The 10753-nt window shown below is 33.3% G+C and overlaps 2 protein-coding genes across 2 annotated transcripts; both read right to left on the reverse strand.

The window, feature by feature from the left end:
• Positions 1-318: 318 nt before the first annotated feature.
• On the reverse strand, positions 319-8427 carry LOC143538342 (ruBisCO large subunit-binding protein subunit beta, chloroplastic). The gene is made up of 14 exons (XM_077031924.1): positions 8364-8427; positions 6873-7057; positions 6485-6610; positions 6276-6413; positions 5321-5416; positions 4990-5232; positions 4075-4309; positions 3820-3989; positions 3667-3744; positions 3149-3220; positions 2830-3027; positions 2468-2560; positions 2266-2389; positions 319-627 (listed from the first exon to the last, which is right to left on the reverse strand). Exons 2-14 carry the CDS (start codon positions 7035-7037, stop codon positions 614-616), a joined length of 1752 nt encoding a protein of 583 aa, XP_076888039.1. The 5' UTR covers positions 7038-7057; positions 8364-8427; the 3' UTR covers positions 319-613.
• A 706-nt stretch (positions 8428-9133) lies between these two features.
• Positions 9134-10550, reverse strand: LOC143536956 (early nodulin-like protein 21). The gene is made up of 2 exons (XM_077030828.1): positions 10361-10550; positions 9134-9585 (listed from the first exon to the last, which is right to left on the reverse strand). Exons 1-2 carry the CDS (start codon positions 10548-10550, stop codon positions 9179-9181), a joined length of 597 nt encoding a protein of 198 aa, XP_076886943.1. The 3' UTR covers positions 9134-9178.
• Between the last annotated feature and the right edge of the window lie 203 nt (positions 10551-10753).

The raw sequence follows: 10753 nt of genomic DNA on the forward strand, positions 1-10753 counted from the left end.
TAAGGGGTTATTTTACAAATAAATGAGATGTTATAACCCGTTTAAGGGTTATCCGGGTTTGGTGAGACCCATGACCCGTGAAAATTATTGTTTGATTATGAAATAGTTTTACAAATAAATGAGACGTTATAACCCATTTAAAGACTATCCGGGTTTGGTAAGACCCATACCCGCAAATTCGGGTCAAATGCATGAGAAGCCTCCATTTATAAATCAAGCAATCTGGTGGCTCTAGAGAATAGGGGGAACAACCTGAGAGCGACACCTAGAATTTTATGGTAGACAATTATATAGAAAGTTAAATCTTTAGATCAGATAAATGTTTCAAAACACAAACACACAATATTACCATTATTACTTTCTTACTGATGCACTTGTTCATTTGAGAATACAATTGTTGATCATACAAACCATTCCCGCCAAAATTCAACCACCTCTAAATATAATGGAAAAAGGGTTTTAAACTTGTTATGATTATCAAAAGAAGGGCTAACAGAAAGTGGTGGTGGAAGCAATACTTCTCATCCTGATGGCTGCATATAACGCTTTCGGTTATAATTATGTAAAGAACTACAACGTCGGCTTGCGGTTCTACTTACTAGCTGCAGCAGGCTTAGTAACCATAACCTGGTCAAGAAAACGGTTATATATTAATATTACGAATCATATTATTTATTTACCAAAATAAATCTTTATAAAACTGAAAGTAAAAGAAAATTACATAAAAAGGTAACGATGATTTTTTGCTTGAAAAAAACCGGCTTTAAGATTATTGATTTAGGGTAACCTTCAATCTTGTAAAGTAAACGTATCTAAAAGCCGCGAGTCCACATTGTTGTTTTATCCGAATTTTTGAGGGTTTTAATAGAAAAGTTTCAAGCATTGAAGGTTTTATCAATTCTTATGTACATTCGCGTGTTTTATCAAAATTCATCAAGATTTATGAAAATTTATGCCTTTTGAAGATTACAATATAAATTTTGAAAGTTTGATGGTTATTTTTAAGACAAAAAGGTTGCTTATTTATAAGTAATTAACTCAAATAAAAAAGGGCAAACTGCATTAAAAGGTATTGATATATATGTAAATTTTCATTTGAGGTATTAAGTATTAACTCTCTTTTTTGTTAATACTAGACGGATGACCGCGCGATGCAGCGGGTGTTTGAACCTCTTAATCACGTACAAATATAAGTGTTTATGGTTCGGTTAAAACCTTGAAATCGTTTAAATCGGTCATTGGTTTGACTTCTTTTTTCTTTTTCTTTTTTTCTTTCAGTTTGTTGGTCGGTTTCAAAGTTTTCAAAACGTAGTGAACGGTTGGTTCATGGTTTATATCGGCAACCGGCCATATGAAACCAAAAAAGACTGTAAATTAACCTAATTGCAATATGATTCATTTTGTAATCTTTTTTGTTATTATTTCACGTCCTAGATCTTCCATTAATATTTACCATTTATGTGGTTAAAATTATAATTTTTTATTTATGATCATCTCAAGTATCATATTATGTTGGTTTTTAGTTAAAATTGATGGTACATTAAAATTATTAATTATTTTAAACTAAATTTATTATTAAAGTTTAAACTGTGAAACCAAACTGGAACCAACCAGACCGTTAGTAACGATTCGGTTTCAACTTTCAATGGTTGAGTTTGGTTTTGGACGACAAAAAATCAGTATTAATGGTTGGACTTACAAGTTTAACTTAAAAACCATCAAAACCGACACTGAACACCCCTACGTAACATATTAATTAATTTATAATGAAAAAAAATTATAACAATATCATATCCAAATTAAAGAGAATAAAATGCTCGTTTTATGGTGCAATTTGTTTATAAAAATATTAACGTATGAAAAGTCTATAGTCGTTTAAAAATCATGGGTGGGAAGTTAGTTTACAAGTTAAATTAAAAACATAATATGGTTAAAGATGAGGGACCAAACTTGTAAGTTGAATGGATTGTGTTTAAAAGACATGTATACCCTTACTAACACATGTACATCATGCTTTAAGTGTTGTAAGATACTTAAAAATGAATGTCTTAATTTGCTCTTGTTTGGTGCATTATATATAGTATAGATAGGTGTATCAAACTTAGTAGTTTATGAATAAAATCAAAACTCATATATACAAACAGTGTAATTATGTAATCATGCCATGTCGCCTTAGTTGCCTATGCTTAAATTCAGTTCTTTTTTAAGAAGTTTGCTAAAAAAACATAAAAATAAACAATTAAATAAAATTAACTACTTAAATACCTGAGTTGTCCATTGGGTTTGCAAGAGGTGCGGGTTCGGGCTCAGGGATGTCAACCACCACAGCATCCGATGTAAGGAATGTCTTTGCAACGGATGATGCATGCTCCAAGCAGCATCTCACCACCTGCACCAAAATCAACATTTCTTACACACACACACACACACACACAAAAAAAACGTACACAAATAGCACGAAACTTACCTTTGTCGGGTCAATAATACCAGACGCCATCAAATCCTCATACTTCCCGGTTGCAGCATTATAACCGAACTTGAAATCATCACTAGATAAAACCTGAAAAAACCATGCATACTTATTATCCAAAGAAATAAACTCATATATGATATTATGACAGGGAAAGTTAACGTACAAAGTAAATTAGCGTGCTAAATGTGCAAATCAGGTAGTGTAAGTATATATACAACACAGTGTAATTACACTACATTATAATTACACTGTGTTTTATATATAACTACATTGCCTGATTCGCACAGTTAGTACGTTAATTTAATTTGTATCTGATCCAAACCCATATTATGGTTTTAAATGTAACCGAATAATACCTTTTCAATGACCACACTTCCATTAACACCAGCATTCTTTGCAATCAGCTTCATTGGGTAACTAAGTGCCCTCTTAACAATATCTGCTCCAACCTTTTGTTCATCGTTTTCGAATGTATTTTTAATGGCATCAACTTTAGCAGCAAGTCGCAATAACGTGCACCCGCCCCCAACTACAATACCTTCCTCAACCGCAGCCTTTAAGACGACAAAATATATAAATATAAATATTTTTAGCCCCATATGTCACGAAAAAAAATACACAAAAAATGTTTAATATGTAAGAATAGTATGTAGTTATGTATTGTATATTTGTAACCTTTGTTGCATTGAGCGCGTCTTCTACTCTTAGTTTCTTCTCTTTAAGTTCGGTTTCCGTTTGTGCTCCAACCTGTAAAAGATTTTACATTTTGGACGAAACGAAATAACTGACTCAAATAACTGAAATAACCAAACCAACCTAAAACTGATAGTTTAGTTTTAGGTTTCCTCTAAAACCGAATGTACCTGGTTTCGGTTTTGAGTGTACCCAAAAAACCGAACCGACTATGTAAAAACCGAAAATTTTGACTTTTATTATTGAATATGGATTATAATTTTGTAATTTTTGGGTTATGTAATTTTAAAAAAATAATAATGGTGTAGCCCAAAAATTTTGGACCCAAGTGCTTAATAATTAGCTAATTATTAATTAATAAAAAAAACCTTAGGCACAGAGTTTCAGGCCCAAAACCAACCTTTTCTTTGGCCCGAAAATATTATTTTAGGTAAAATTTTTCGGCCCAAAAACTTTAAGCCCAAATGTCAAATCCGAACCAAAAAACTTGAAATACCTACCTGGATAACAGCAACACCGCCCGATAATTTAGCAATTCTTTCACTTAACTTTTCTTTTTCATAATCCTTGTCTGCTGCCTATGAAATTATCAAAACTACTCAGTAACCTTTACACGCGCGCGCGCACACAAAAAAAAATTATAAAAATTTCACCTCAACAAGGTTTTTTATCTGGACGACCCGTTTATTAACCAATTCCTGCGTGCTACCGTCACCGACAATAGTCGTTGACTCCTTGGTCAAAACCACCTTTGCAGCAAGCCCTAAAACCTCACTCCCAGCCGTCGCAAGGTTCAATCCCACCTCTTCTCTAATCACAGTTCCTTAAAAAAAAAAAAAAAAAAAACTTTAAAATTTGTCCGTGTCAAAACAGGTCGGGTTAAAACGGGCCGGGTCAAAAACACTTGCCTCCAGTGAGAATAGCAATATCATCAAGATATTGACTTTTTCGTTCACCAAATCCGGGCGCTTTAAGTGCAGCAATTTTTAGTGAGCCTCTAAGTTTGTTAACCACAAGAGTTGCGAGCGCTTCCTGCTCGATATCCTCCGCTATGATTAATATCGGATACCCCCCCTTTATCGCGTCTTCCAAAACACCAACTAAATCTCTTGCATTTGTTACCTTCTTATCAACCAAAAGCAACTACACCCACAAAATATACAATTAACATCCAAATGTAGGAACAAGATTTATGAACAATAATAATAATAATAATTATAATTATAATTATAATAAGAAGGTATATTGGTTTTTATTAATCCTAACTGCCGGTCCCAACTAACGAATTCGCTGCTGACGGTCCCAACTTTTATTGTATTTGTTCACAACGGTCCGCGACTAAAAGAATCCTAACGCCGTTAGTTGTAGGTCGCTGGAAAAACGTTTTTGGCCGGAAAACTCACAATTTTTCCCCCGAAAACACCATCTGAACACCGCCACCACCACCAATTGACTCACCACCAACCACCCACCACCACTTGAGCACTACCAATCGATTCTAACGATGGTTCTAGGGTTCCGGCGACCTCGATAATTAGGTCTTTTACTAGAAAAAGGTTCCTAAAGGCCCGATACAAAGTTACAAAGATGTTTGGGACGAAAAAGTTGAGTTTTCCGGGAAAAAATGTGAGTTTTCCGGCCAAAAACGTTTTTCTGGCGACAACTAACGATGTTAGGATTCCGTTAGTCGCGGACCGTTGGAACAAATACGTTAAAAGTTGGGACCGTCAGCAACCAATTCGTTAGTTGGGATCAGCAATGACCAAAAGATAATAGTTGGGATTAATAAAAACCAATATACCTAATAATAATAATAATATTACCTTGCAGTTTTCATACTCAACAGTCATTTTCTCACTATCGGTAACGAAATAAGGAGAAATGTAACCGCGATCAAACTGCATGCCTTCCACGACATATAAATAGTTGTCCGAGCTTTTGCCTTCTTCGAGTGTCACCACACCTTTTCTTCCCACCTTGCTCAATGCTTCGGCAATCATATTTCCCACTTCGTAATTGTTCCCTGCGCTTACTGCTGCCACGTCAGCGAGTTCGCTGTCGTCTACCTGAAATTTCACATTATTGTTAAGTTAGTTAAGAGTTTGTTATTATGGTTAAGTGTTGTAAAAAGAAATTAATAAAATGCAAACTCACTTCTTTTGACATGAGCTTAAGCTCTTCGACTAGTGCTCGAGTGGTTTTTTCGATTCCTCTAGTTATCTGAATCGGGTTAGCGCCTGCAGCCACCACCTAATGAAAAAAATAGTTCATGATGAGTATGTTAAACATATACAGTTATACACACTATCTGATATCTAGCAGTCGTCAGGATAGAGATCTGACGGTTGTTTTGACCAAAAATGTTCAAAGTATGACCATCTATGGTCAGAATGATCGTCCAGATGTTGACCAAATGGGCGTTCTGGCCAATATTTATCAAAGTTTGACTCCCAATGGTCAGAACGGCCGGCCGTCTGAATATTGTTTAAACGGTCGTTCTGACCAGTAATTTTCAAAGTTTGACTTTTTTTTGTCAAAACAGTCGTCTAAGTGTTTTGTGAACGGCCGTTTGAGTGTTCGTGTATGCTCGTTTAAGTTCATGAACTGTTGGACGAAGTACGAACATAAACGAACACGAACATGTTCATTTTCTTAATGAACGAACATGAACAAAAAATCCGTTCGTATTAGTTCTTCATGTTCGTGTTCCGTTAAAGTTAAATAAACAAACATGAGTATGCCATTGTTCGTGTTCATTCGGTTCGTTTACATGCTTAGTTGAATTCTTAATAACAACTGATATCTAATCCCACGCTGTTTCAAGCAGTCGTCCGGATAGAGATCGGACAGCTGTTTTGACCAAAAATTTTCAAAGTTTGATAGTCATAATGATCGTCCAGATATTGGCCAAATGGCCGTTCTGGCCAATATTTATCGAAGTTTTACTCCCAATGGTTAGAACGACCGGCCGTCTAAATATTGTTTAAACGATCGTTCTGGCCAGTAATTTTAAAAGTTTTGACTTTTTTTTGTCAAAACGGCCGTCTGAGTGTTGTGTGAATGGCCGTTTGATAGCATGACCCTGTTCAAAATTCAATTGGTAAATTACCTTAACGCCCTCGGTTATTAGCCCTTGTGCTAGAACAACAGACGTCGTTGTCCCATCACCAGCCAAATCATTTGTCTTTGAAGCCGCTTGTCTCACTAGCTTCGCACCAATATTCTCGACCGGATCTTCCAGTTCAACCTATACAAATAGATATCAGAAATGCACTTATAAATCCTTTAAAAACCTTACAATAATAATAATCAATGTACCTCTCTAGCTACAGTTACACCATCATTTACAATCTTTGGAGAGCCATATTTACTTTCCAACACCACATTGCGCCCTTTTGGCCCGAGAGTAACTCCTACTAGATCTGCAAGCTTGTTGACACCAGCCTGCACACAAATGCACACGCGTATGATCCATATAATAATAATAATAGGGGAAAATTAACGTGCTAACTGTGAAAACCAAGTAGTGTAATTATATTTACAAGCAGTGTAATTATGTAACTGCATCGGTACACTATAATTACACTGCTTGTAAATATAATTACACTATTTGATTCTCACAATTAGCACGTTAATTTAATTTGTATTTGATCCAAACTCATAATAATAATAATAAAACATTTATAACTATAATTAACTATGATACCTGCAGCTTTTTAACAGCAGATCCATCTTTGTTGAAGTGTAGTTCTTTAGCCATTGATTTAACCTTGAGAGAAGATCTTTTTTGCAGAATTACATTGTGTTTTTTGTGTTCCAAACGGCTTGATGATATCGAAGAAAACGAAGATAATGGAGTGATTGATGCCATCTGGTAACAATCCTTAATCAGTTAGTTACAAGAAACATATGATGAGAAGATATCAAATCATGAATTTAGGCCTCTAATGGAACCGAAAGTTCAGTGAACTGTTTGGCGAGAAGTTTGTTTATGTCTCGTTTATTAAATAAATGAACAAACATGAACAAATGTTTTTGTTCATTTAATTCAACGAATGAACATCAAGAGGTTTCGCTCATTTATTTATGTTCATTTAGTTATGTTTGTTTGTTTGTTTAAGTAACTATCTAGTTTTATAAATTTTAAAAAGAAAACTAAACATCCATTAGAGTTGAAATGAAGTTACTTTATGATTGTTTGTTTAGGCTATGTGTAGTGGGGTGCTACAAATTAGGCGAATTGCGACACGTAGCGCCCAGTCAGCATAGGGTAAGATTTTGTTTTTGGGGTGTAATGGTGTTGTAGGCTAATATATATATAGGGTAGGGTTAATGTAAAAAACAATATTTTTGTGAGAAGAATAAGAATAGATTCAGGCTCTTGGATCTATGATCTAGTGGTTGAGATTGGTAGTTTCTAAATAATTGTAATGTTTCCTATTTACATTGTATAGTGTCATATTTAGGTGGTTTGTTTTATTTTAAAGCTCTTCTCACACTTCTCACAAAAAAATTATTTTTTATTTGAACTCTTTTCTATATATATATATACATATATATATACACCACACACAAACATATATAATAATAATATACACATACACGTCTCACGGCGACAAATAGACGCCACCCCCACCCCCTTATCGCCCCCGGGGGGGGGGGGGTGCTCTCGCCCCTGTCGCTCAAAAATCGCCGGAAAAGGTCGCCCACTACGGGGGCCTTATGTTCATTTAAGTTTACTAATTGTAAAAATAACTAAACTGTTTGCTTAGATTCTTAACAAATGAACATAAACGAACACGAACATGTTCATTTTCTTAACGAACGAACATGAACAAGAATACCCCCTCGTTTAATTGTTGTTCGTGTTCAGTTAAATGAACGAACACGAGCATGAGCATGCCATTGTTCATGTTCATTCGGTTCGTTTACAGTCCGTCATGAATTCCTGTTTAACAACTGAACAAACTTATACAACTTGCATATGGATATTCATTCATCATTATAAGTTATAACTTATAACCAACATCAATATGTAACATCAAACTGACAGAATAATATGAAAAAACAGCTGTAGATATTACAACAACTAGCAATTATGTGAAGTAATTAGTTTCACAAAAACAAACTAAAAAATATGAAACTAAACATTAAATGTAGATTATGAATGCACTGCTTACCTGTAAATATGTAACAGAGATAAAATGTAGAAGAAGAAGATAACAGAAACAGAGTAGATGTGGTTTAAGTGATAGTTTGGGTTGATGATAAACTGTAGGGTTTAAGAAGATAAGGGTGATGTCAGCTTACATCATGCTTTTGGAAGCTATTGGTTTCATGCAATCTTCTATAAATTATTATTAAAAAAAATTATATGGTTTGGTTTGGATAAGTCGAAACTTTGGTTTTAGTTTTTGAAAACCGTTTGTTTGCGGTTTTCTCGATTAGGGTTTAGGTTTAGTTTTTTTGTTTTTGCCATTTGAGACTTTTGCAGTGAAAAACAAAAATGGTGCAAACTAATAAAATTTGGCATAGATCATTTAGGCTTAATAAATACTTGTTTTACATATTTATTAAATTTCTCTGTATTACTAAAACGAAACAATAAAAACAAAAATTAGTTCAGGTCTTTTTTCGATTTTTATTACATGGAAAACCGAAAATGAACCGTGACTTCGGTTTTCACATAAACATAATCCAGACTGTTGATTTTTGTTTTGGTTTGAATTATTCAATTTTAATATATTCAATTTTGAATCCGGTTTTCATTTTCATATTTTATAAAGTTTGGGTTTATTAACAACAATAAAAGAATCAAGAATACAAAATTACCAATATTATCATCATGTATGCTCTCATAATCATAAACATTTCATCTTTGAACAATAATCTCAATTTCATAATAATAATAATAATAATAATCCAAATACACTAAAAAAACAATCCAGACAATTCAAATCCAATGTATCACAAATACTAGAAAAAACAAATAAAACCAAAAACTAAAAACACCTAAGAAATATTCAACATAGACAACCCTAAACCAAAACCAACTACCATAACCGAAACCAAAACCAAAACCGAATCAGACGAAGAAGGTCCTAGCCCCAATCCCGCGTCATCTCCCGTACTCAAAACCTGAGAAGGCGAAGGAGCGATAGCGGAATAAGAGTTCTCGGGTGGAGTTGATATAGTTGGTGGAAAGTATCTAACTGGAACCGGACTCATGACCTCTAGCATCATGTTAACACCTTTTTTGCACCGGTCAGAATCACCACTGATGAAGTACATTGTCCCCTCGTTGTCGAGGCTAATCAAGGTGTCGCCTTCGTTGAAGGAGGCGATTGGGTTGCTTGAATCGCAGTGGTAGAATCCCCATTTTTCGACTACTACAACTGAGTCATTCTTGTAATGGAAACCTGTTTCACATGACATTAAGATAAAAATCATTATTAATATTATTAACATTTTTCAAAAGTGTAAAAAGTTAATATTAAGACTAAAAACCAAACTTAAAATCAATAAGAATATGAAACAAAACTGTAAAAAGTTAATATTAAGACTAAAAATTCAATTGCAAACATCAAAACTCAAAATCAATATTATTATTATTATTATTATTATCATTGGTATCAAACAAAAAAATTATATATCATTAATATTAACATAACTGTAAAAAAAATTAATATAAATATTCACCAAAACTGTGAAGAACAATATATAACAAAACTGTAAAAAAATAATATTAAAATTAAACAATATTAGTATGAAGATTAAAAATCAAGCTTCAAACTCAACTAATATTAAAGAAAGGTGTAGAAAAATAATATTTACATTAAACAATATTAATACTAAGATTAAAAAACAAACATCAAACTTAAAATCTATATTAACTAGTTTTTTGTTAATCTAGTTAAAAATTTGGATTAATTGTAAATTATATCATACATTACTCTTTATATCATATACAAAAAATTACTAAATGTCACTTTTAAATATACATTAATTAAATAAAATGTTACATGTGTACATAACTTTTTAAAAAATAGCTAGATCACGCACACTACTTTTACATTTGAGCATAATAATAATAATAATAATAATAATAATAATAATAATAATAATAATAATAATAATAATAATAATAATAATAATTCAATATTAAACAAAATTGTAAGGATAAAGAAAACTAACGAAGGGAATCGCCTATGAAGAATTGTCGTCTGGAAGCCCATACATTATAGAGTTGGGACTCGTTACTGGCCGGTACACGCCACCCGACGGTACCGCCAACTTGGAATTCCGCGGCGGAGACGGAGCTGATGACTACGGTAAATAAGAAGAAGCAGAGAAGAGGTAAAAATGAAGTGAAAGTGGATGCCATTTTTAGTTAGCAAATAATTAAGGTTGTGGTAGTGACTAGTGAGGGGTTTATATATATATATATATATATATATATATATATATATATATATATATATATATATATATATATATGCATGGGTTTTGGAGGGAAATTAATTAGGAAGTGGTAGACGTGGGGGCGTGGGTGGTTATTTACTTATCTATGGAATCAAAGGTTGTACT

The sequence above is a fragment of the Bidens hawaiensis genome, unplaced genomic scaffold (genome assembly GCF_021521415.1).
Source record: "Bidens hawaiensis isolate Kalapana, Puna unplaced genomic scaffold, B.hawaiensis_p1.1 tig00000780_1, whole genome shotgun sequence".
Classification (NCBI taxonomy): domain Eukaryota; kingdom Viridiplantae; phylum Streptophyta; class Magnoliopsida; order Asterales; family Asteraceae; genus Bidens; species Bidens hawaiensis.

What these genes read in the sequence shown, in the direction of transcription:
- LOC143538342 (XM_077031924.1), bottom strand. Translation starts at nt 7,037, where the DNA reads ATGGCATCAATCACTCCATTATCTTCGTTTTCTTCGATATCATCAAGC. An exon ending in GTGTAACTGTAGCTAGAGAG is followed by an intron (nt 6,414 to 6,484) that starts GTACATTGATTA and finishes CTATTTGTATAG; the next exon opens with GTTGAACTGGAAGATCCGGT. An exon ending in TTGAGTATGAAAACTGCAAG is followed by an intron (nt 4,310 to 4,989) that starts GTAATATTATTA and finishes TTGTGGGTGTAG; the next exon opens with TTGCTTTTGGTTGATAAGAA.
- LOC143536956 (XM_077030828.1), bottom strand. Translation starts at nt 10,550, where the DNA reads ATGGCATCCACTTTCACTTCATTTTTACCTCTTCTCTGCTTCTTCTTA. An exon ending in CTTCATAGGCGATTCCCTTC is followed by an intron (nt 9,586 to 10,360) that starts GTTAGTTTTCTT and finishes CATGTGAAACAG; the next exon opens with GTTTCCATTACAAGAATGAC.